We start from the raw sequence: 26,180 nt of genomic DNA, 5'->3' as shown, positions 1-26,180 counted from the left end.
CGGTCAAAATTATACTCTTCTTGCGTCAACTTTCAGGCTAAAATTTTTACATCACAAGAAGGCTCTCTTCTATGGTTACCTGGCCAGCAAAAAAACGAATAACAAATGAAAACGAAACCAGAGTGAGTGTGCGCGAAAAATGAAAAAGCCATAATTGATGCTGGTTATTGTAAGTTTTTCTCCAAAGCTTGTTTAGACGATTTGGCCACAATATGCATCAAAAAAAAAAATTCATTTGCACCAGTAAAAAAATTACAGAACTCTTTCCTCACAACGCTAACTCGATATTTAATGCTTTATTCTCTTCTAAGTCAAACTTTGAACTCCACTTTCAAGAGTGTTAAACACAACTCTGCCGTTCGATCCGTCTATTTCAAGTGCTCAAGTCTGTCATATTATACTGGTATATATAAAAAGTGCAATAGGACATTTTCACTATGACGTCATTTTACTACTAACAACGACCAGAATCGTTCTGGTATTTTGTTTTCTCATGCTAATTAGAGCTATTGTTCTTTGCTGTCCACTGGGATTACAAAATTTGAATTTGAAAGGAAAACAAACTGAATTCTGGTGATTGTAGTAAAATGACGCCATCATGAAAATGGCCTATTTTGAGCTCCACTTTGAGTTAAATCAAGTTTTCATATTGTGAGCATTTTGTTTGATACCACAGGCCCACAACAGTATGTTAGAGAGGACATCTCTGGGAGAGTATTCCATTTAGGAGGCTAAACAGTTCCCCCTAGCCTGTGAAGCGAGCGATTCCCTTGGGGTTTTTGTGCGGTTTTAGCTTTTTGGCTGCGTGGATATTGGAACGAGAGAAATGACTCCGCGCATTTACACAACGAAAAACGCCCAAACCCCCACGGAGATTGTCGCTATGCAGGCTAGGTCCCCCCCCCCCCCCCCTTCCACACCCCCCCGAAAGGAGCGCCTATTCCTCTTTTGTTGTATGCCAAAGGTAGCGAAATTTTAAATTCTAGTGTCTCGATGGGTTTCAAAAATAGATTGCAAACCGAAAACTTAGCAATTTAAATATAAGATTAAGAGCGGTTTTCATTAGAGTGTCGTAAAACCAAAACAAAAAGGAATTACTCTAACCAATCGGAACATACTTAAACAACACAATAAACCAATCAAAACTAAAAAAGAAAGAAAGAAAGAAAGAAAGAAAGAAAGAAAGAAAGAAAGAAAGAAAGAAAGAAAGAAAGAAAGAAAGAAAGAAAGAAAGAAAGAAAGAAAGAAAGAAAATTGCGTGGCGCCAAGCGCGGGAAAAATGCGTGCGAGCTAATAACGATTGGTTTTGATTTTGCTTCTCATTGGTTGAGAAAGTGGCGCAAATTTTTACTAACCAATCACAAAGCGTAGAAATGAAATCCAAGAAACGTGCAATCCTACTTTCGACACTCAAATGAAAATCGCTCTATGGAAATACAAGAAGGAGTATGAAAACCTGAGCAAAAGTTTCCGGTACAAATGGAAGCGCAAAGATTACGCTTGTCGCCAATCGCGATAACCATTAGAAAATATCTTTCTGTCTGGTGCTTCTGGCTTTTTCTGAAAGGGGGTAAAATTTTTGTTTGATGGATATGATGAGGTTATCAATTCAGTAAAAGTAAGTGTGTTAAAGGGTGAGAGATCGAACCCCCTATGGGGTCGTACGATATCCTCCCTCCTTTACTCCCTCCCCCCCCCCCCCCCCCACCGGCAACCCCCGAGGACATATACGTGTTCACTCCCCGAGACCAAGCGGGTTGATATAATCTCACAATGCAAAATGCTAATTTGACAGAAAAAGTTTTTATTTGAAAATTATTTCCTTTTCTACCAAACCATTGGTTGTAACTTGGCCAGAAAATATCATTTTACGTCAATGAGATCATAATGATAGAAATTAAATGTTTTTCTCTATCAAATCACATGATCCAAGTTCCTGAAACTGATACGTCAATAACTGAAGAAAATATTTATAAAAAATAATCTTAAACGCCGCTAAAAAAAAATTGAAAGCTACTGATAAGAACCTACAGTAATCTACTGCTGAGTGTTCACAACGTTTAAACTATTTTTCTAGGTGAATGGTCCACTGAATGGTTAACGCTGGAGTGCCAAATAAAAAGAGGTTAAAAATCCACTAGGGTACGGAACAGGCAATAGCTCCGCAGAAAGAAGTTTAAGGTTTGCTCTCGTTTTCACCAAATAACTTCTCCACCAACTTGTCGTTCGGGTTGGGGGCTGTAAAATGCAACTGAAGACAGTCGGTCTCCCTGTACACGAAACTTGAGCCCCACATGCCCTCGCAAAGATCTTTGCCGTCGCTGTAATACTCTCGGAATGTTTCACAGGGCTGCTTGCACATGTTTTCTCCATCGGCTGTCATGTTGAAGCCGGTTATCCAGTTTTTGGCGCAAGTTAAGTCGTCCTTGCAAGCATCAAACCAGTCATCGCAGAAACCCGCGCAAACTGGAGCTTTCAGAATAGCGGAAGGGTAATAGCGGTTTTTCCAGAAGACCGTATTGTGCGAACAGCGATAAAAACATTCAACGTTGACCATGAATTCCTCGCATTTACGACTCAGAGTGTTGTTGCATTGAGTCCAGGAAAAGTTGCCAATTTTTCTGATAGGAGGATTAGCGAGTCGTCTGGTGAAATCGCTTGTACAGCATGAGTTTTCTTCGTAAGCCTGGCAAGCCTGCATGGAGTCTTCTGGGGAGGGAGCATCCTTGTGATTGTTGCCAGGAAGGCATTTATCTCTTCGCCCAGAGCATTCTAAGCTCATTAGCAAGAGACAAACTACGACCAACAGTTTTGTAGTCATCATCAATCACAGTCTTTAGCTTTTTTGATCTCCGTTGGTGTGTTTTCCGGCTGTTTTATTCAACCTTCTTACGTAACTGATTGGACTTTGCCCTGCTAAGTCGAAGTCGTGATGACATAACATTTTACTTTCATGCCTTAAGATCAAGCTAATCACATGTTGGATAAAATACCAAGTTCATGAAGGAGAGGGGGTGGGTGTGGGGAGAGTACCTCCATTTCTACAGGGATCGGAATTTTTCTAAGAAAAAGTGAAGATCACTGTGATTTAAGGTGAGGTCATAACTGGTCAGCCTCGTTTTTCGGAATCTGGTGACCATTTTGAATATTCGAAATGTATTGTGGAACGCCCAGTAGGCAAAGCCCTTACTACAGTTATAAGTCCGGCAGAGGGGCTTTGTTTTGGGGATTCTTTGTATTTCTTGCTGTTCTCAGCCTTGACTGTAGAGGGTCCAACTCGCTTTAGTGACGGCATCTGAATATAGTGATATAATGAAGCGTTATTAGGATCATTGTTCCAATGCAAATCCTGTTATGATGCTGCATTGAATTCAATTTCGTTAGCCGATGAACTATGTTTTGGCATTTAACATTATGTTTTCGATAATCAATGCTTATTCAACCCTAAGGTCATGAAAATTAAGGATATGGTCATTCAAGGAGAATTTTCTTAATATTTTAATAACTTCTACCCCGTAATTTTATAAGAAAAGTATGGGGACAAGATAGGAGAATTTGTTCTTTGATATTAGGGTTTCTTCATAAGAAGTCCATAATACGAAGAAAAACGAATAGAACCCCGGTCATCGGTGAATTTTTAAAGAAGTTATACTTAATTTCTGTTTTGCCACAATTTGAAATTGCCAGAAGATTCTCCATGAATTTGGAAGTTGAGTGAAAATATGAGAAAGCTTCCTAGTTTTTTAAAAAGAATACATTACAGTTTGCCAAGATACGATGACAAGTTTCATACTTCAGGTCTAGGTCACCATGTGTCACTCAAGCTGTGCAACTCCTTTATTATTTCAGTGAGGCTGTGGTGAAACCCTTCAGTTAAAGAAGAATTAAAGGGGAAGTATCATGGGGTTTTTGATATCTTTTGTTAAAAATGATGAAATAAGACCTTCAATCACCTGCCAAATAATTCTAGAATGACGAGAGGAAAGAAATCAACTCAATTCTTGAAAGAAACTACTTCTGATCTGTTCTAGCGCATTTTGGAAACAAAAATGCGAGAACTTGAAAAACATTAGCCTAATATTTTTCAAGTTTCAATCCAAACCAGCCTACCCTGTCTCTGGCCAGAGGCACTAATCGACAGTTTTATTGCTCTGGGGTGATAATTTTTAACAAACTTGACAATTATTTCGTTGTTTCTGCTGACAGTCAAACATTATTGGGTTTTGAAATGACAGCAAATTTTCGTGATACTTCCCCTTTAAAACACTCGAACATTGCCCAAGTGCCAGTAATTTTCGCAGACGAATCCTGCTTTTAATTAGTATTTATTTCAGTAGAAGCCCCTTTTGTTTCTAACAGATGATTGATGAGAAATAAAAAAAACGTGTGTCCTTTACTCTGACTTATCCAAATATGAAACTTTTTGTTATCTCTGTCTAGCAATAACATCACAAACATTCTCACATTATTCTCTATTTATAATTAAGCTTCTTGTTTGTCTAACTTAAACACTCTGTCAATACGAACATTGTGTCGAAATGTCTGCTAATAACAGCTTGAACTTAGTTTTGAAAAAACAGGCGGGACTGTTCGCAGTCCAGTTGACATCTAACTAACAAGGAAACGGCAGAAATGAAAAAATGACAACTGCTCATATGTTAACACTGAAATGAAATGAAAGCTACTAATAAGACCTCTTCTCCAATGTTATGCTAAATACACATTGCAGACCATTGCAGTCGTCTTTTTTTCTCAATACTCGGCTCAACGAATGAGAGCCAAGAAAGGGATGAAAATAACCAGGGATTGCGATGCAATGTAGGCAACAGCCCCGCTCTCAGGTTTCTCAGTTTTCTCAGTTCCGTGTTCTCCAAATAACTTCTCTACCAGCTTGTCGTTAGGGTTGGGTGCCGTGAAATCCAGCTGCAGGCAGTCGGTCTTCTTGTACACGAAACTTGAGCCCCACATGCTCTCGCAAAGATCCTTGCCGTCGCTGTAAAACTCGCTGAAATTCTGGCAGGGCTGTTTGCATGTGTTTACTTTACCGGCGGTCATGTTGAAGCCGGTTGCCCAGTTCTTTGCGCAGGTTAAGTCGTCCTTGCAAGCATCAAGCCATCCATCGCAGAAACTCGAGCAAACTGGAGCTTTCGAAATCGCGGAAGGGAAATCGGGGTTTTTCCAGAAGATCGTGTTATGCGAACAGCGGTAGAAACACTCAACGTTGACCATGAATTTCTCGCACTGTGGACTCAGTGTGTTGTTGCATTGAGTCCAGGAGAAGTTACCAATCTTTCTGATCGGCGAACTAGCGAGTTGTTTGGTGAAATCGCTTGAACAGCATGAGTTTTCTTTGTAAGCCTGGCAAGCCTGCATTGAGTCTTCAGGGGATGGCGTTTCCTTGTGGTTCTCGCCAGGAAGACATTCCTTGCTTTGCTTATGCGAGCACTCCACACCAGTTAGCAAGACGCCGACGAGAACAAGCAATGCTGAAGCCTTCATTTCTTTTTCGAGCTTTGATTTTGCTGGGCGAGTCTTTTTCTAATAACGGGTAGACTTTGCCCTTATTTTTGAAATGTTGCAATTTTATAACATTTCGGCTGTCACCTTGGACTTAGCACCCTGCCAATCACGCACTTATTGAAAGCGAGTTTCGTGGGAGGAGGGGGTAGGAAGACGCTAAAGTATACCTCCTCGCGTAAGCAAGATGTGAATAACTGTAAAACCATTTAGTTCTACTTACGATCAGTATTAAATAATATTTTCCATTGAAACAATGGTTTCGAGTCTCAGGCTGCACCGATACCCAAAATTATCAGCAGTACACCGTTCCCCACCATTGTGCGGGATGTCCGTAACGTGTCGAGGGTATTTCTGCGTCCAGCAGAGCTGTTGTTTTTCAAAATGTGTCGAAATATAATATGGATCTCTTTTTTTTTTATTTTAACCTTGTGGATTCTGAAAAGGAAAAGGTTAGACAAGCAAGAACAGATTTAGGGCAATTCAAGATACAATCTTTTCAAGTACTTTGTTGTTTCCTGGCGGTAATGTATATCAATACTCAGGTGTCTAGAAAGCAAGAAAATTGTAAATATTATTTTAAATACCACGGGTATCATAAACCTCAGGTGTGCAATCTGAAGCTCTAAGAGTTTAGACAAGTCTTTCTTTGGGGAGATTTGACGATCCTCCGATCCCTCGTAGACGCTCTTTGTTGGTCTTTGTTCCTCCCTAGGAAGATTGCATGACGAGCCAGAATAGCGTCGACGCTTTTGCGAGGGAGGCTAAATTTGCTTCCTAAAATAATGATTTGCACAAGAAGGTTCGCTTATATTATATATCTTTTGTATACAGGTATTATTTAAGCCTCGAGCTTAGGCGACAAGACATAAAGGTTTGCCGGGTGGCTTTAAATCTTTGTCAGCCCGGCTGTAATGTCACTTTGGGATCGGGTGAAATTATCATAAATAATCCTGACCTTTGATACCAGCGCAAAACTACTCAATTTTACTGAGAAACGGAAAACAGCGAGCGACAAACGTGGGATAAATATGTTCATGTTGTCAATTCTGTCATTTTTGCCCTTCCCCGTTTGCCTTGAACGTAATTCCAAGTCACGCAATTTTATACTTTTATGAATTGCTATTACTGTTTACGCTACTAAGTCCTTCATATGAAAGCGCGGCTGTGTGGCATCCAACTATGTTTTCATTAGAATACTGTGATAACGGTGCACTGCCGTGCAAAACGGAACAAACAGAACAGCCGTTTCAACTTCTCTTGCAGATTGTTGTGACGTTTATCCCACTTGGTCTTAAACATCACACTTTGCGCTCCTTGTGCACCAGTCCTTATCAAAGAACTGGGAAATAAACACTGAAATTACCACACGCCTTCCCGTGTTACTGCCTTCCCCCAAGAAGTATCCGGACATTTATATACAGCTATACACGACGATTTCCAAACTTACTGCAGTAACTCGTCGTTTCAGACGCTTGCTATACTAAAATTGACAATTCAGATTCTGTGAACGTTTCACTAATATTAATGTGTAATATGATATTGTTGTGCCTAATCTGGTAAAAAAAAAAAAAAAGAAAAGAAAAGAAAAAACATGCCATAGTAATAAGTTCGTAACAAATACAGATAGCCTCCCATACTGATCCAAGATTGAGCCAAAGAGTATAGAGTTTAGTTTTTGAACCGTTTAGGTCTGCAATAGGGTATAGATTTTAACTATTCTGGTCTCAAATGTCTGACATGCACTGGGTGTGGATTCTAAAAACCAGGACTGAAAAAAGGCACCGAAAAATTACATATTTTGGTTTGAAATAGGGTTAGTGTTTGGAGACCCGAGCCACACATGCACCCCCAACAAAAAATCCGAGGAGTATACCCCTCCCCCTCGGGCTTTGAGACGATAGAAAGCCAACAAGGTGCGTATTGCTGAGTTGGCTATCATAATTCCACATCTAACAAGCAAGAATGGAATGTTTGTTTAATTTTATTAAAACAAGCAATACTAAAAAAATTGCAAGATCTTGGAGGTTTAATTTTACAAGAAAGAACACAAAACGATCCTTTGAAGAAATAAACAGACAAACTTCCAAAATCAGGCCCGTAGCAAGTCTAAAACAACTGAGGGGGCTTAGCAAAATGGTAAAACAAAACTACCACTCCCCCCTCCCCCCACTGTCACTCAAAAACAGACTGACTTTGGAGTTTAAGATGCAACGAGCACATCAAAAAACCCCAGTAGATTTAGTAAGTAAAACAATAACTTTGCACCTGGATTACACTCTCAGGTCATGTTTTTGCCTTTTCTTTATCGTGGACTACTACGTGAAGTTTCCTAATATTACGTTTGAAGGACGACGTAGACAAACGACGACAAATTTTTCTTTCTCTTTTTAAATTTGGAATCAGGCAGTAAGAATCCGACTGCAGGAGAATTTTTTTTCTCTGGTCTTGAGGACATATTTATGTGGCTTTTTTGTGTGACAACGCGGGAACACTAAATTGTTATAAACTAAGGATATTTGTATTGCTTAAAATGGGCGGATGTCTTAGAAAACAAGTAGTTTATTTCGACAGTTTTCACGGCTTCAGATTGGTTGATTTCAATCCATTTTGATTCTTATTTCCGATTCACAAGATAGGAGTGCCTGTTAACGAAGGAAACTGACAGGTAGTAAACAGACTATTAAAGGTTGTGAAAAGGCACTTGCAGCGTCAGAATTCAACATTAATTTGTTTTAATTATATATTTTTGGGCACATTGCTTTTTAACTTCCAAAAATTCTGGGGGGGCTCAAGCCCCCCCTGCCCCTCCCCCCGCTACGGGCCTGAAAATACAAAAATTCGCATTGACTGATTGAGTTTGGACGACGATCTGAACCTTCAAGTTTCGACTGAGTGGAAAACTTGGGAACTCATTTTCTTGAAATGAAATATTTGAATACCCACTCAGCTATAAGCTTTAACTCGATGTAGGATTTTGGGTGTCTGTGATGTAACCGAGACTACGCGGTAACCTTAAATGGGCACTGTGAAGGAGATTTTGCTGTATGTTGGCCAAAACAGCTCAAATATTTGACGAAGAAAAAACACTTCCTACTGCGCCTTTCACTAACATGCGGAATCTGAAGTTCAAAATTCAACCAACCGTTTCGCTTTTCACAACTGTCAATCACTAGAGCGGACCCCTTGGAAAACAACGACGTTTGGCTCAACGGGGTCAAAAGGTCATGTTCGTGCGGTGTGATTGGCGGATTTCGATCCACTTTGTACGTTTTATTTTATTTTTTGTGGTCAGTCGGTTGTCTCCGTAGTTATGATTGACGGCAGTAAAATACACAAATCTTTTATATCTGGTGTTGAAGTTCAGAGTCCGTATGTTATTGAAAGGCGCAGTAAACGTGAAATCGCGCTTAGAACAGAGGGATGAAAATATAAAATGATTTCACCGGGGAAGAACAAACTGGAATCCCTTTTTAGCAAGTCCAAATACTAAATATCTCATCGTGCGCCTCTATGCCACTGACCACTTCTTATGGTATCAATTCCTTGAGTTACTTGGCAGCAACATCTTGGAATTCTCTTCCTGACCATTGCCGCACTATTTCTGATTTTACTTCTTTTCGACGACTGATATCTACTGGGAACAATAATTTACTTAAAAGGGCAGGAACTGCAAACCTTTCTACATCATGATAATTTGCAAGTTAGTTGTCTAGGTAGTTAGTTATCTTATTTGTTATATAGAATTAAATAATTATTTATTAATGTAGTTGGCTTGAATTCGAAGGTCAATAAAGTTTATTGATTGAATGATTTGATTATGCCAATCATGAGGAACGCAGGAATTGCATTATCCAATGGTACAGTCTCAATAATTATATTGATCTCTTTCACCTTTCCTTTTTTTCTCCTTTTTTTTTTTTTCTTTTTTTTACAAATAAACGAGTAGTAAGGCACCCCGACCCGTTAATTGATATTACCCCTTGATCTACAAAAATAAATGGTCAACCAAAAGATTTAACAAGCCATGGATGGCTGTTTCCGCCTTGTTTTATAGGCCTCATTAGCATACACATGGCCCAAGAAATGCTTGGGCTCAGGGTATTCGCATGCAGGTAACGGCTATGAATGTGTATGGCAAACTATTGCAAAATAATATTTTGTCTGCAAATGCGTTCTACCACGAAAATTCATACTATACCCTCTTCCACCCGAATTACTAAGTTCATATAGAAAAGAGTTTAAGTGAGACTGCTGAGTCAATGGTGTCGACGCAAATAATGAGAAATACTGCGGTTAGACCGTTGACCTGTCACCTTCGTGCTTTCGCTTAATGGCACGAATCGTATAACGAGTAGGAAATTGGATCGTCGCTGCCTTCATCTTGGGCGGGTGCCCATCCTCAGCAACAAAAGTGAAATGATGGAGCAACCAGGAGACAAACAAGAAGAGTTCAACTTTAGCCAGAGATTCACCAGCGCAGACTCGACGTCCTGCTCCAAAAGGGTAGAAATTGCCTTGGTTGGTGATCAGCTTGCCGTCTGTGTCGATATGGCGATATGGGTTAAACACGGTGGGGTCTTCCCAGCATTTGGGATCAAGATGAACGGATTCGACGTTGGGAAAAACGATGGTACCTTTTGGAACACGGTAGCCACAGAGAGTTGTATCATTGACGGTGAGATGAGGGACTGCCATAGGTAACACGTTTCCAACCCTAAGAGCTTCTAAGATTGTTACTTGAATGAGGGGCAGATTGGGACGGTCGTCTAAAGAGGGTCTTCGATTGCCAACCACTTCATCCAGCTGGCGATGAATGTCCTCTTGGTACTTTGGAAAGTTGGCCAAGTAGGCGACGAGGAATCGTAATGTGGTGCTTGTGGTTTCGTAGCCGGCAGCAAACATGTCCAAGATGGTGGCCACGAAATAGTCTTCGGAAAGGAGAGCGGCTTTCGCCTCATCACTATCAAATTCAGGTTCAAGGTCATGTTTTGTGCGAAGGAGACTTGTTATAAGATCCTCTACAGGCTCTGTTGGATCAAAGGTATCTGTTCTTTCTTTCAACAACTTGCGAATGATGTCGTGTACTTCAAAACAATACGGAAGAATCCGACCGTAGGCCTTAAAAGGGAGACAATTCAACAACGGGAAAAAATCTAGGATCTGCAGCAACTGAATATCGTCGGCACTTGAAATTATATACTTGTTAAGTTCCAAAAGCCGGTTCAAATCTGAGTTACTAGTATCGGAGCCATCTTTAAATGTAATTCCACAAATCACATCAGCGACGCCTCGTATCATGCAATCTGCAGGGTCAAAAGGCTTTCCATCTTGTTCTCCCATGAACTGCACCATTTTCGCGGCCTGGGTTGAGACTCGCCTTTCTATCAGGGGGATGTTCGAGAGATACTGGCGCAAAGCCGTAGTAAACAGCTTCCGATAAAACCTCCAGGCAGTTCCATAGTTAGCAAAAATGATATCTTTACCACCTAGAATTTGAAAAAAAGCTCCTGGTTAGAATCTGGATGATAAGCAATCAACTTCAAGTATCGACGCTGTAATAGGGGCTTTTGGGGAAATTGGCTCCGTGGCTAAGCGAGAGGTGCCCTGTGACCTTCCGAGGTCTTTTTTATGTCATTAGTGGACCAGATCTTCTTCAAGCGGTGAACGTAGTACGTGTTCATTGCAGATCTTGACTCATTCTGTGACAAGCCGAACGCAAGCGCTTTTACTGAAGAGCATTTGTCATATAAGAACCGTAGCCAATAGTATTTCCACAACTCAATTTCACTTGCGTTAGCTTGTTAAATGGAGGACATGGGGTTAATTTATTTGCAAGAATGATCAAGATCTAAAATAACAGTAATGTGATTAAATTCAAATAAACTAGAAGCACATAGTAGTACACATTGATATTCATCAGTACTGGGCAACTTGACTGGTAGTAGTCAGTTAAGTGCATCTTTAAATAATGTTTTTTGTGAGTCTATTCCAAATTGTAACAGTCTGGAATATTGTTCCAGGTCAAACACCTTTCGATTAACTGTTGGGCAAATTCTATTAAGAGTTGTTCGAAACGATTCAATAGTTACTTGATCAGATGGTACACTGCAGGTATTGTAGCCATGTTGCTCAAAGAAATGCACCAATCCCACTAGCTACCTCATCACAAATTGATCGTCTAGCGGGAACCAATTAGTATATCAAATGATTTGAGCCAAGCCTTACATTAGTAGTCTAAACATTTTTTAAAAAAGTCATATATTTACCAACCTAAGGTGAAGGTAAGAACAAAATACGTTTGCGGTCTCCCAGCATAATCGGCAGATTTCTTCACGAGCACCTCTTTAACAGCCTCAGGAGTGGAAGCCATTACAAACTTGTAGCTTCCAAGCCGCATGGAGAAAATACGGCCGTAGTTTTGTTCCAGACTGCAAATTAAGGTGACAGTGATATAGTCAACAACAGGAAATGCATGAAGCTGGCGGTATTGTTAGCACAAAGGAAGTTAGAGTGAAGGCTGACGAAAGCTCTTTGCTTCTTTCGCGTTCCATATCACAGGGTAGGCTGAGGTGCCGGAGTTCCCAAACAAAAAAATCTTTCCTTACATGCAATTGTTTAATGGGTACAAAATTACAATACAAAAGGAAAGAAAAATAGGTTGATTGCATGTGACGTCATGGCGGCCATGTTGGTGGTATGAAACAATAAAATTTTTTCTCCTCTGGGAGTTAACTTCCATTTTTATGCAAACTATGTGAGCAAATTTTTTTTTTGTTTTACTACCAATATGGTGGCAATGCAACTCAAGGCTCGGGGTTACTTTCTTGTTTAAACCAAAAATCAACAACATAAATAACACCGTAACAACAGTAGCAACAACAAGCACAACAACAACAACCATAAAAGAAACACATTTTACATTTTACGTAGAGAAGAAAAAACCGGATTACAAAACAAAACATCAGAAAGTCGACCAATTCACTGATCAGCAAAATGCTTTTTCTACGCTTTACAACTATTTTTTCAAACTTATCGCTAGCCTTCACGGACTGTGAAACTCCATGTGAAACTTCATTTTAATTTCAATATTAAAACGATCCTTTGTATGAAATGGCAGCTTCAAGCAAGCAAACGTGAGCTTAAATAGAGGCTTCCTCGCCATAAATTCTATATGCAGTGCAAATATTTTGTGATCAATCTCTGTATACAAAGGGAATATTTCGCCGTTAGAGAACTGCGAAGTTTTTCATCTGTTATATAATAATGATTGGCATCTTGAATACACTGAACACAAAATTTGCATTTGCTTACGGCATGAATCGGTTTGAATCAGCCAAGTGTGAATTATAATCTATGTGTAAGTTGCCACACAAACTTAATTAACCCTCGATTGCCGGAGACGTTCAATATTTGCTTGCACAGAAATGACATGCTGGCTTTGTTCACATCAGAATTTTTGACCACTCATTTGTATCCAGACCGCAACTGAAGAAAAACCGTAAATTTCCTTTTGTAAAATTCTGACAAACAAACGGCGCCATAGGATATTGCAAGTATAGTGCCACAATTCAACTCTGAACCATTGCACATCAGTGCACGGCTCCACTGACGATTCAGTGCTGATTGAGTTGGTTGTTGGCAATTCGGATTTCCTCAGTGTTACGAGCTAGTTCGGGGTTACAAGGTGTATGTTACCTTAAAACATGGGATCGCCTAAAATTTATGCTAACCTTCGAAAAACATCCGTTGACTTTTCTGTTCTGGCGTCGAGGGAAAAGATGTTCCCTAACACAGGAAGACACGTTAAACGCGGTCCCGGTGGCATGTCCCTGAATTCGTAAAGCACCATCATGTAATGTAGAAGGAACAACAGGAGGAAGAGTAGAAGAACATTTCCAAGGCTGAGAAAATTGTAAATCGCGTGAAGCATGGACGGCGCCATGTTTACTAAGCAATCATGCAAAATATGTGAACGATTGATGAAAGCGTGACTAAACCAGTTTCGTTGTCTACTGTCACGCAATGATGCAGTGAGCCCGCCGTGAAGAAAATATTCCCTAGTGGGGAAAAAACGAGAAAAGACTTCGGAGAAGAAGTGCCCCAGTCCTCTCGTTTTATTATTTCCGCGGCCCTCTAATTGACGAACACATCAACTGGTACAAATCGGACGTTCGTTATCAAACGCTAATAGTCGTCCGATTTGATATTCGTCGCCCGATCAAAAACACAAAAAACAAAGAAAAAACTTCATATTTTGAAGTCTAAGCTGTTTTAATCTAGTCGCAGTATCGTAAAATCGAGTAAACTACTCAGCTTTGTTTACGGCAATCATGCAATCACTACTCACTACTCAGCTTTGTTTACGGCAATCATGCTTTGAACACCACTGGCTGTTCTGTATTTATCGATAGCAAAGCGCGCGCGTTACAGAAATAAGCAAACGGTTATAAAATAAATAAACCCCTTTCCGGCCTGCTGATATATAGGATGATAATGTCCTCGGATGAAAGATTGTCGTCCCAATTTCACAGTTGCCCTGAAAACTTCGCTTTTCGGCCAATTATTTATTTTTCAGGCAATCATTCAGCCTGAGGATTTATCCTCGGTTATACTAGCCGCCTAATAGGAATAATTTACTAAACATCTCATCGCACGCCTAGATATGCCTATTTTATTTTTTAAGGAGACGAAGAAATTGCTACAAGATAAAGCCAGGTCCAGACTGTGATTGATTTTCATTTAGCGTTTGGAACACATATTCTGTTATTCATTTTAACACCGTTTTTCTTAAGTTTGTCTTAGTTGTAATTAATTTTAGTTAGATATTAACAGATGAAGAGCCACTCTGTGGAAATGCTGTTAATAAAGTCTTTATTATTATTATTATTATTATTATTATTATTATTATTATTATTATTATTATTATTATTATTATTATTATTATTATTATTATTATTATTATTATTATTATTATTATATATGCCCATCATAAGAAACTCTGGAATTGCATTATCCAATGGTACAGTTTCAATAATTATATAGATTTTATTCATTTTTTCTTTTCTCTCCTTTTTTTTTTTTTGGTCTGTTTTTTGTTTTTGTTTTTACAAATAAAAGAGTAGTAAGGGCACCCTGGTTACCATGGATATGATATTACCCCTTGATCCACGAACATAAATGGTCGACCAAAGGATTCAAGGAGCCATGGATGGCTGTTTCCGCCTTGTTTACTGAATAGATCTCATAAGCATACGCATGGACTACTGAATGCTTGGACTAAGGGTATCCGCATGCAGGTAACAAGCAATGAAATGTGAGTCTTGTGGGATGAAGCTAAAAGTGAGAAAATGTCAAACACCATGCAAATGTGCTTTGGTAAACTATTGCAAAATAATGTTTAGTCTGCAAATGTGTTCTCCAAGAAAATTCATACTATACCGGTCTATACCCATTACTTACAACCAAATTTCTTTGTTCATACGAGACTGCTAAGTTAAATGGTGCCGATGAAAAGAATGAAAAATACTACGGTTAGACCGTTGACTTGTCACGTTCGTGCTTTCGTTTAACGGCACGAATCGTATAACGAGTAGGAAATTGGATCATCGATGCCTTCAACTTGGGCGGGTGGCCATCCTCAGGAACAAAAGTGAAATGGTGAAGCAACCAGGAGACAAACAAGAAGAGTTCAACTTTAGCCAGAGATTCACCAGCGCAGACTCGACGTCCTGCTCCAAAAGGGTAGAAATTGTCCCGGTTGGTGATTAGTTTGCCGTCTGTGTCGATATGGCGGTACGGGTTAAACACCGTGGAGTCTTCCCAGCATTTGGGATCAAGATGAACGGACTCGACATTGGGAAAAACAATGGTGCCTTTTGGAACACGGTAGCCACAGAGAGTTGTATCATTGACGGTGAGATGAGGGACTGCCATAGGTAACACGTTTCCGACCCTAAGAGCTTCTAAGATCGTTGCTTGAATGAGAGGCAGATTGGGACGGTCGTCCAAATAGGGTTTTCGATCGCCCACCACTTCATCCAGCTGGCGCTGAATGTCCTCTTGGTACTTTGGAAAGTTGGCCAGGTAGGCGACGAGGAATCGTAATGTGGTGCTTGTGGTTTCGTAGCCAGCAACAAACATGTCCATGATGGTGGCCACGAAATAGTCTTCGGAAAGGAGAGCGGCTTTCGCCTCATCACTATCAAATTCAGGTTCAAGGTCATGTTTTGTGCGAAGGAGACTTGTTATAAGATCCTCTACAGGCTCTGTTGGATCAAACGTATCTATTCTTTCTTTCAACAACTTGCGAATGATGTCGTGTATTTCAAAAGAATACGGAAGAATCCGACCGTAGGCCTCAAAAGGGAGACAATTCAACAACGGGAAAAAATCTAGGATCTGCAGCAACTGAAAATCATCGGCACTTGCAATTATATACTTGTTAAGTTCCAACAGCCGGTTCAAATCTGAGTTACTAGTATCGGAGCCATCTTTAAACGTAATTCCACAAATCACATCAGCGACGCCTCGTATCATGCAATCTGCAGGATCAAAAGGCTTTCCATCTTGTTCTTCCATGAACTGCACCATTTTCGCAGCCTGGGTTGAGACTCGTCTTTCTATCAGGGGGATGTCTGAGAGATACTGGCGCAAGGCTGTAGTAAACAGCTTCCGATAAAACCTCCAGGCAGTTCCATAGTTACCAAAAATTATATCCTTACAACCTATAATTTGAAAAAAAAAAAAAAAAAAAAAGGCTCTACATGATTAGCAATCCTGTATTGACGTTGTAACTTGGGCTTTTGGGGAATTTGGCTCCATGGCTAAGGTAGAGGTGCTCTGTTACCTTCTGAGATCGTTTTTTTTTTTACGTCAAGTGGACCCAGATCTTATTTTAGCGGTGAACGTGGTGTTTATTGCAGATCTTGACTCATTCTGCTACAGGCAGAATGCAGGCACTTTTACTCAAGAACATTTGTCATATAAGAACCGTAGCCAATAGTATGTCGACAACTGAATTTCACTTGCATAAGCTTATCAAATGGAGGACATGGGGTTAGTTTATTTGCAAGAATGATCAAGACCTATAAGTAACAGTGAGTAAAATAAACTAGAAACACATAGTAATATACATTGATATTCATCAACACTGGGCAACTTTAGTAGTAGTCAGTCAAGCGCATCTTAAAACAATGTTTTTTTGTGCGTTTATTCCAAATTGTATCAGTCTGGAGCATTGTTCCAGGCCCGAAACACCTTTCTATGAACTGTTGGGCAAATTCTACTCAGTAAGATTTGTTCGAAACGATTCAATAGCTACTTGATCAGATGGTACACTGTAGGTATTGCAGCCACGTTGCTCAGAGAAATGCACCAATCCCACTACCTCATCACAAATTCATCTAGCGAGAACCACTTAGTGTATGAAATGATTAGATTAGCCTTAGATTCGCAGTCTTCACTTTTTTTTAAAAAAGTCATATTTACCAACCTAAGGTGACGGTAGAAAAGACATACGTTTGCGGTCTCCCAGCATAATCGGCAGATTTCTTCACGAGCACCTCTTTAACAGCCTCAGGAGTGGAAGCCATTACAAACTTGTAGCTTCCAAGGCGCATGGAGAAAATACGGCCGTAGTTTTGTTCAAGACTGCAAATTAAGGTGACAGTGGTATAGTCAACAACAGGAAATGAATGAAGCTGGCGGTATTGCTAGCGAAAAAGAAGTTAGAGTGAAGACTGATGAAAGCTCTTTGCTTCTTTCGCGTTCCATATCACAGGGTAGGCTGAGGTGCCAGAGTTCCCAAACAAAAAATCTTTCCTGACATGCAGTTTGTTTAATGGGTACAAAATTACAGTACAAAAGGAAAGAAAAATAGGTTGATTGCATGTGACGTCATGGCGGCCATGTTGGTGGTATGAAACAATAAAAATTGTTCTCCTCTTGGAGTTAACTTCCATTTTTATGCAAACTATGTGAGCAAATTTTCGTTCGTTTTTACTACCAACATGGCAGCATTGCAATCAACCTATAGATGTTGCAATTCAAGGCTCGGGGTTACTTTATTGTTTCACCAAAAAATACAACATAAACAACACCGTGACAACAGTAGCAACAACAAGCACAACAACAACAACAACCAAAAAAGAAACACATTTCACATTTTACATAGAAAAAAAACCCGGCTTAAACAAAACATAAAGTCGACCGATTCACCGTGATCAACAAAATGCTTTTTCTACGCTTTACAACTATTTATTCAAACTTATATCTAACCTGCATGGACTATGTAGAAAGGTAGAGAGAAGGGTACCTCAAGTCTATGTACAGGGTGACAGACGTTCCAGTGCTACTTGAATTTTGCTACTCTGATCCGCCGGCTCGTTTCAACAGCTGCCCCCGTACTCAACTCCATGTGAAACTAACGTCATTTTGATTTTATTTTTAAAACCATTTGCTGTATGAAATGGCAGCTTCAGACAAGCAACCCTGAGTGTCTATTAGAAATAGAGGCCTTCTCGTCATAAATTCTATATGCAGTGCAAATATTTTACCACGAATAAATGGTGATATGCAGAGCAAATATTGTGTGGTCCATCTCTGTATACAGAGGGGATATTTCGCCGTTAGTGAACTGCGACGTTTTGCGTCTGTTAGATAATAATGATTGGCTTCTTTAATACACTGAACACAAAATTTGCATTTTATATCCAATTGCCTAGTTTCGCTGACGGCATGAATCGGTTTGAATCAGCCAAGTGTGACATTATAATCCAATGTGTAAGTTGCCAGACAAACTAACCCTCGATTGGGACGTCAAATTCTTGCTTACACCGAAATGTCAATTTTTAACAGAAAGCATAATGGCTTTAAACTGTACAGATCAGAACTTTTAAGCAAACATAAAACCACTCATTTGTATCCAAAAGCCGTAAATGTCCCTTTGTAAAATTCTGACAAACAAACGGCGCAATAGAAAATTACAAGTATAGTGCCACAATTCAACTGAACCGTTACACACGCACAGCTCAACGATTCATACTGATTTAGTCGGTTGTTGGCAATTCGCATTTGCTGTTACGACCTAATACAGGGTTAAAATGGGTATAATTCCTTAAAACATGGAATCAGTAACCAATAAAGCACGATCGAAATTATGCTGACCTTCGAAAAACATCCGTTGGCTTCTCTGCTCTGGCGTCGAGGGAAAAGATGTTCCCTAAGACAGGAAGACACGTTAAACGCGGTCCCGGGGGCATGTCCCTGAATTCGTAAAGCACCATCATGTAATGTAGAAGGAACAACAAGAGGAAGAGTAGAAGAATATTTCCAAGGCTGAGAAAATTGTAAATCGCGTGAAGCATGGACGGCGCCATGTTTACTAAGCAATCATGCAAAATATGTGAACGATTGATGGAAGCGTGACTAAACCAGCTTTGCTGTCTGCTGGATTTGTGACGCAATGCTGTAGTGAGCCCGCCGTGAAGGAGATATTGCAAGCGGGGAAAAAACGAGAAGAGACTGGCAGTATCAATTTTCTACGCGGCGTTATCTGAATGCTCGGAACCAGCTAGAGCTTTAAGTAAAACTCAGCGAAGCACATGATAGGAACCTAGCAGCGTGCCTTCTTGTTTCCGTTTACCTGAGTTCCGATTTCAAGCCCGTTTGACACACCAGGGTGTAACTGCTAACGCGAGTTAAACATTTGATGTTAGCAGTCTTTTCACTCTTGTAAGAACGGTACCTCCTTTTGTTACTGCGCAATGCACTCTGCGCATCTCGGTATGTTACGAGACGGTGCCTATTTAATACAAAGGTATTCTTGTGCTGTTTATGACTATGTCGAAAAGAAAGTGCTATTGGAAGCTAAAAGTAAAAGAAAACTTGGGGCAACCACGCTTTTTGTAAAATAATTGACTTTCAATATGTGGGAAACTCCCATCGGGACTCCCATGCATTGTTATGTATTGCTGAGCTTTACTCTGAAATATGCGTGGTTACCCCCAATTTTATTTATGGATTCAAATAACGCTGGTTTTCCAGTCTAGTCATAAACTGCACAAAAATTCCTCTGTATTAGGAGGTACCGTCCTTTACTCATACAAAAGCTCGTTCATTGGTCTCACTCTGCGAGAACAGTCTACTTAAAATCTCTTCGAATTGCCGGTTTTCACTGTCACGCCATTGCCGTGCGCGTGAAAAAAAAAAGTGAAACCATTCCATGAATGAAGTCAAGAAATTGACAAGTTATAGATGATAAGTAAATAAGAAACCTGTCCAAGTGTCACGGTCTGTGCGGTATTCCGTACTCAAGTTATTTGACGAAATGTTTCACACAAATTTATAGAGCTTAGTATAGAGCCCGGGGGTCGGGGCGTTGGGGGGAGGAGGCACTTGACCCATGTTTGGGTATAGGGGTGCCGCTGGGGGTTTGAAACCCTGACCCTGTTTAGGACGAAAATAACCTTAAATACCTACCCTACGTAGGACAGCACCCTCTATTTTAAGACCTGTTTAAGACAAAGGACAACATCTATCTCTTGTGTTACACAAGTTATTATTGGCCGGCCGGCAATAGTAATAACATTTAAAGGCCCACTGTCACTTACCGGACGTCATGTTCCACGCATTGAAACGCGAATACCAATCACAACAGATAAAATAATACACTTCCTGGAAGTGATGGCGAAAAATCCCAAAATTTCAACCGTCAATTGACGTGAAGCATTGTTCACTAAAACAAATACAGACTAACGCCTCTGATTTCGGATTGCCAAATACAAGACGACAGTCAAGCAACCATCCCCTGTTTAGGACGGATCCAGGACAGACTCGCTTGAAATTATATACCCAGTTCAGGGCAGAAAGGCCGAAAACCATACCCTATCCAGCGGCACGTCCCCGTATAGCTCCGAGGGGAGAACCCCCCCCCCCCCCCGGGTATGAATACCCCATGTTGGTGTCCCTCTGAGGGACTCAAACATGGCGGCCGGAAATAGGAAAAAACATCTGGAGTTCACTTTTGCCAGAAATGAGGTTTGTTTTCCCTTGTGAATTTTCGAATGTTAAGATAAATATTTCTCCTCAAACGTAAATTGTTTAGAATGCTGAAAATCACCCGAAGAGGCATTTTTAAGATACGGAACAGCTCTGTCACGGCCGTCCTCTTGATGTCACGCACGATGAAAACTTGGAAATTGAAACTGTCCTATTTTCAAAAGGTAGTACGACATCGAGCTAAAAAATTGTGAAAAGACATATTTTTAGGTGATCTTTCCTTATATGAAGGTAAAAATTTTGTAGGCATCCCGGTTTTGAATACTAGAATTTGTTGACGTCACGTGAAAACCAAGAATACCTGGAAGAAGGGATGTGGACTCTACATGTAGAGTAACACAATACTGTGTCTCTGACAGTTTCATCATCTGATGGTATTTGTTTGAGCAATAACATCGATTCATCACTGTTTATTGGGGGGGGAAGTGGGGTGGGGGGAAACAAAAACAGCAAAAAGAAGAAACAAGAAAACATAAACAAAAACAAAAAAAGAGCATTGAAGTGGGGAGAAAAGGTTGATGAACCGCATTTGTATGATTTTTGTTTGTGCTTTCGTCAAGGGAAATGAAGACAGACTTGTATGTGTTTGTCACTACGACAACAACAACAGCAACAACGATAATATTGAAAAAGGTAGAGATACCAGAATTTTAATACTAGTCTTAATAATCGATAAAAATTTTAATAATGACAGCATTCGCGTTTCGTAGGATACCTCTAGGTAACACAAGATATTCTGGAAACTATAAATGATGAACATCTCACTTCTACAGACCATGGAGCGATAGATTTATTAAGTGGCAGCAGATCTACGAACAAAAGTATCAACACTGTTTACACAGAGAACTAAGTAGTAAAAGCTTTAATGATCATTTAGATAAAAAGGTTTCTAGCTTTTTTCTTAATGTCTGTTTTCCTAAGAGTTCTAATCGCAGTCATCATAAGCCACCTAACGTTATCAACTAATTGAATATATGATCATCATTATTAAAAACGTTTCGATTGGCGTAGCACCAATGGGATATAAGCACTTTTTCTATGCCTAAGAAATAGTGACCATTAACAAGTTCTCCGGTCGACTCTCTTACAAAGTTAATTCAGCATGATCTAGCAATATTTCAGGTTGTTTTCAATCAAGCGATTATTTCATTCGAGCTTGTGCATATTGGATATGGGATGATTATAGACGTATTAGTGCTATGCACCTCGTTGGCTATCTATCATCTTTTGTTGAACACCTACTTGTGGAATAATTGTTAGTTAGCCGAAAAATAGCAACCAATAATTAGTCTTCTAGTCTTTCTTGCAAAATGAAATCAGCATGATCTAGCAATATTCGTTGCTTTGCTATTTTACGAAACAAATGCTCCACTTCCGCTTGTTGGATATGGACGGTCATCACTAGCATACGGGCCCCGTTGGCCACCTATCATCTCATATATACCATTTCATTTTAACGAGCGCTCGTGGTCGAATTGTTATTTGAATTATATGAAGGAAAGATGAAGGCAATCAATTACTTAATTCATAATAATTAATTGCCTTCAGCAAAGACCATACAATCATAGACATAACTGGATTTAGAACAAACCAACTTAACAAATGACCCCCCCCCCCCCCAAAAAAAAAAAAAGAAAAAGAAAAGGGGAAGGGAGATGTGGTGTCGTTGATATGGTTAATTTATCGAAAATGAATTTACTATAGTACTGGGCAGGTAAATGTGGTAGATGTATACCTCTGGCATCGTTATATTTGTCTCACTTTCGCTTGATGGCGCGTATCTTGTAACGAACAGGAAATTGCACGATCGCTCCTTTCACCTCGAGTCGAAACCCTTCTTCAGCAACAAAAGTAAACTTGTGAAGCAACCAGGAGACAAACAAGAAGAGCTCAACTTTAGCCAGAGGTTCACCAGCGCAGACTCGACGTCCTGCTCCAAAAGAGTAGAAATTGTCCGGGTTGCTGATTAGTTTGCCGTCTGTGTCAATATGGCGGTACGGGTTAAACACGGTGGGGTCTTCCCAGCATTCTGGATCCAGATGAACGGACTCTGTGTTGGGAAAGACGATTGTACCTTTTGGAACACGGTAGCCACAGAGAGTTGTATCGTTGAGGGTGAGATGAGGGGCTGCAAGAGGTATAACGTTTCCAACCCTAAGTGCTTCTAAGATCGTTGCTTGAATGAGGGGCAGATTAGGACGGTCGTCTAAAGAGGGTCTTCGATTGCCAACCACTTCATCCAGCTGGCGCTGGGTGTCCTCTTGGCACTTTGGAAAGTTGGCCAGGTAGGCGACGAGAAATCTTAATGTGGTGCTTGTGGATTCGTAGCCGCCAAAAAACATGTCCACGATGGTGGCCACGAAATAGTCTTCGGAAAGGAGTGCGGCTTTCTCTTCATCACTATCACATTCAGGTTCGAGGTCATGCTTTGTGCGAAGAAGACTTGACATGAGGTCCTCTGCAGGCTCGTTTGGATCAAACGTCTTTATTCTTTCTTTCAACAACTTGCGAATGATGTCGTGTATTTCAAAAGAACACGGAAAAATCCGATCGTAGGCCTTAAAAGGGAGACAATTCAACAACGGGAAAAAATCTAGGATCTGCAGCAACTTAAAATCATCGGCACTTGCAATTATATACTTGTTAAGTTCCAAAAGTCTGTTCAAATCTGAGTTTGTTGTATCGGAGCCATCTTTAAACGTAATTCCACAAATCACATCAGCGACACCTTTTATGAGGCAATCTGCAGGATCAAAAGACTTTCCATCTTGTTGTCCATGAACTGCGCCATTTTCTCGGCCTGGGTTGTGACTCGTCTTTCTATCAGAGGGATGTCTGAGAGGTACTGGCGCAAGGCTGTAGTAAACAGCTTCCGATAAAACCTCCAGGCAGGTCCATAATTACCAAAAACGATATCTTTACAACCTAGAATTTGAAAAAAGCTGGTGTTTAGAAAATGCATGAATAACAATCTTATATTGACGTCACAGCCCATCCCAACGGAAGAGAAAGGTTACCTTATTATACGTCTCAAATGCACGTAAGATAAAGTGATAAGGATTTTTTTCGACTTTTTAGTATAATTTTGTGCCCCTTACCTAGAATGCTAATTGCAGAATAAGAAAGGAATAGTTAATCTTTTACAAGAACGATCATCTGTAAAGATCTAACTGTAATCAAGGACAAAAGTTATTGGGACAAATGTTCTAAAGTCCTCCTATTAACTGCTGTTGGAGATTGCGTGATTACATGCGTGACGTTAATTTTTGCCAACATCATTATCGTGGAGACACTAATTTGTACATGATTGACTTTACCTTGAATAACTTCTTTGCTAGTGCTTAGCAGCGACCAATCACAATGTAGAAAATGTAGTATAAGAATTAGGATTTCGGTTCAAGTTTTCAGAGTAGCTCTTTACACACCAGCTGTAACTGAGTGAATACGCGAGAACGATGAACAGTTAAACTCAGTCGAGTCTTTTGATTGAGTCCAGTACGTTAGGGGACCGGCTATCCCAAGTAAACGGGGCAAAGTTTACGGAACTGCTAATTTAGCGTGTCTAAAAAATGAAGCCATGTTTTTTGTTTTAGGCCCATGTTAATAATTTCTCCCCCCCCCCCACCCCGAGACAATGTTAAAATCCACAAGTTATTTTTATTACACAGGCTCCACATTATAAGGGAGTGGGGTTGGGGAACACTTCGGCTTCGTTTGTGCGTGCCATGAATCTGTCGCCTGCCTAGGGAAACATCGTAAATGCGAACTCTTTTTTTCCGTTATTGTAGTTATTAGGAGTAAAATAAAACAGAAGCAGATAGTAACATCCATTTATATTCATCACTGGGAAACACAGTAGTCACTTGAGTGCATTTTAAAAGAAAATTTTCCTAGGTTAATTCCGAATTGCATCAATCTCTAATGGGTCAAAATCTCCAAAGTTTTTTTTCCAAACAATTTAATAGTTACTTCACCAGATGATGCTCTGCAACCATCGTTGCCACTACCTGATCACAAATTGATTGTCTATCGAGAATCGATAGTGTATCAAATGGTTTGAGCCAAGCCTTACGTAGATTAGTAGTCTATTAAAAAAATCATCTATTTACAAACCTAAGGTCATGGTAGAAAAGGCGTACGTCTGCGGTCTCCCAGCATAATCGGCAGATTTCGTCACGAGCACCTCTTTCACAGCCTCAGGAGTGGCAGCCATTACAAACTTGTAGCTTCCAAGCCGTAGTGAGTAAATGCGGCCGTAGTTTTGTTGAAGACTGCAAATTAAGATTATAGGGATATAGTCTACAATAGTCCTTGCAGTATTGTTAGCACAAAGGGAGTTAGAGTGAAGGAGACGAAAGCTCTTTGTTTTAAAGGCTCACACTAGCGATATAACGCGGGCATACAACATAAGGGCGAAGTCACGCAAATTCAAATTCAAATTTATGTAAATGCTAATGTCACAAGTTTGAACAACATAACGTTTTATGACGCAGCAGAAATATAAGTGGTTATGTCATTATGAAGATTGCCACACACTAATAAAGTTGAACTTCAATTTTTGCTTACACCTAAACGTCAATTTTTCATAGAAAACATCCTGGGTTTGTTCTGTACAGATCGGAATTTTAACCAAGAAAAAATCTCTCATTTGCATCCAGAGTAACTGATGAGAAACCGTAAATTTCCCTTTGTGTAATTCTGACAAACAAACGGCGCCATAAGAAATTATAAGTACATGCTTCGTGATTCAGCGCTGATTAAGTCGTGTTGTTGGTAATTCGCATTTGCTGTTTCGAGCTAATTGATGCAAGTTTACAATGGATATAATACTTTAAAACATGGACTTATCAGTGAAGCACGATTCAAATTATGCTGACCTTCGAAAAACATCCGTTATCTTTTCTGCTCTGGCATCAAGGGAAAAGATGTTCCCTAACACAGGAAGACACGTTAAACGCGGTCCCGGTGGCATGTCCCTGAATTCGTAAAGCACCATCATGTAATATAGAAGGAAAAACAGGAGGAAGAGCAGAAGAATATTTCCAAGGCTGAGAAAATTGTAAATCGTGGCAAGCATGGACGGCGCCATGTTTACTAAGCAATCATGCAAAGTGAGTGAACGATCGATTCATGAAAGCGTGACTAAACCAGCTTCGTTGCCTGCTGTATTTGTCACGCAATGTTGCAGTAAGCCCGCCGTGAAGGAAATATTGCGAGCTGGGAAAAAACGTTTTATTATTCGCTCTCATCGTAATTTTCTTCGCTCCACAGGCAGACAGACAGACAGACAGACAGACAGACAGACAGACAGAAAGACAGCCTTTATTTTACCATGTTTAAAATTAAAGCTCCTTAAAGCTCTGCAGCTTGTAGGGTCGTGCAAAGTATAAATAAGAATAAAAAATTTGTATCTGAATGCCTGGAACAAGCGGATCACTCACCGTTTCTGGGAAACCAGTCAAAAAACATCCGATAAAAAAGTATACGATATGAACACACGAAACATGAGCCACTCTCTGAAGCAAGGTGGGTACCCTCCTTTTAGAGTTCGATAACGAGGCAACACTCATTTTCATTTTCAGACATTGTAGAAAGCGAGGTTA

General features: G+C 40.1%; 3 protein-coding genes and 2 pseudogenes across 5 annotated transcripts; all 5 read right to left on the bottom strand.

Moving 5' to 3' along the window:
- Positions 1-1,784: 1,784 nt before the first annotated feature.
- On the bottom strand, positions 1,785-4,167 carry LOC146473740 (riboflavin-binding protein-like). The gene has a single exon (XM_085117770.1). It carries the CDS (start codon positions 2,822-2,824, stop codon positions 2,177-2,179), a length of 648 nt encoding a protein of 215 aa, XP_084973896.1. The 5' UTR covers positions 2,825-4,167; the 3' UTR covers positions 1,785-2,176.
- A 139-nt stretch (positions 4,168-4,306) lies between these two features.
- LOC146473739 (riboflavin-binding protein pseudogene) lies at positions 4,307-5,564 on the bottom strand (annotated as a pseudogene). Its single transcript, XR_014866294.1, has one exon. The product of XR_014866294.1 is annotated as a riboflavin-binding protein pseudogene (transcript).
- Positions 5,565-8,351: 2,787 nt separating this feature from the next.
- On the bottom strand, positions 8,352-13,471 carry LOC146473738 (steroid 17-alpha-hydroxylase/17,20 lyase-like). The gene is made up of 3 exons (XM_085117768.1): positions 13,251-13,471; positions 11,791-11,948; positions 8,352-11,006 (listed from the first exon to the last, which is right to left on the bottom strand). The coding sequence occupies exons 1-3, from the start codon at positions 13,460-13,462 to the stop codon at positions 9,814-9,816; spliced, it is 1,563 nt and encodes a 520-aa protein (XP_084973894.1). The 5' UTR covers positions 13,463-13,471; the 3' UTR covers positions 8,352-9,813.
- A 308-nt stretch (positions 13,472-13,779) lies between these two features.
- On the bottom strand, positions 13,780-19,056 carry LOC146473737 (steroid 17-alpha-hydroxylase/17,20 lyase-like). The gene is made up of 4 exons (XM_085117767.1): positions 18,685-19,056; positions 17,012-17,169; positions 13,908-16,244; positions 13,780-13,866 (listed from the first exon to the last, which is right to left on the bottom strand). Exons 1-3 carry the CDS (start codon positions 18,894-18,896, stop codon positions 15,052-15,054), a joined length of 1,563 nt encoding a protein of 520 aa, XP_084973893.1. The 5' UTR covers positions 18,897-19,056; the 3' UTR covers positions 13,780-13,866; positions 13,908-15,051.
- Positions 19,057-21,199: 2,143 nt separating this feature from the next.
- On the bottom strand, positions 21,200-25,747 carry LOC146473736 (steroid 17-alpha-hydroxylase/17,20 lyase-like; annotated as a pseudogene). Its single transcript, XR_014866293.1, has 3 exons — positions 25,455-25,747; positions 24,691-24,848; positions 21,200-23,502 (listed from the first exon to the last, which is right to left on the bottom strand). The product of XR_014866293.1 is annotated as a steroid 17-alpha-hydroxylase/17,20 lyase-like (transcript).
- Positions 25,748-26,180: the final 433 nt, after the last annotated feature.

Source organism: Pavona decussata, unplaced genomic scaffold (assembly GCF_977016875.1).
Source record: "Pavona decussata unplaced genomic scaffold, jaPavDecu1.1 SCAFFOLD_92, whole genome shotgun sequence".
NCBI classification, from domain to species: Eukaryota; Metazoa; Cnidaria; class Anthozoa; order Scleractinia; family Agariciidae; genus Pavona; species Pavona decussata.
The sequence above is the reverse complement of the archived record's forward strand: the minus strand, read 5'-3'. Positions and strand labels throughout refer to the sequence as shown.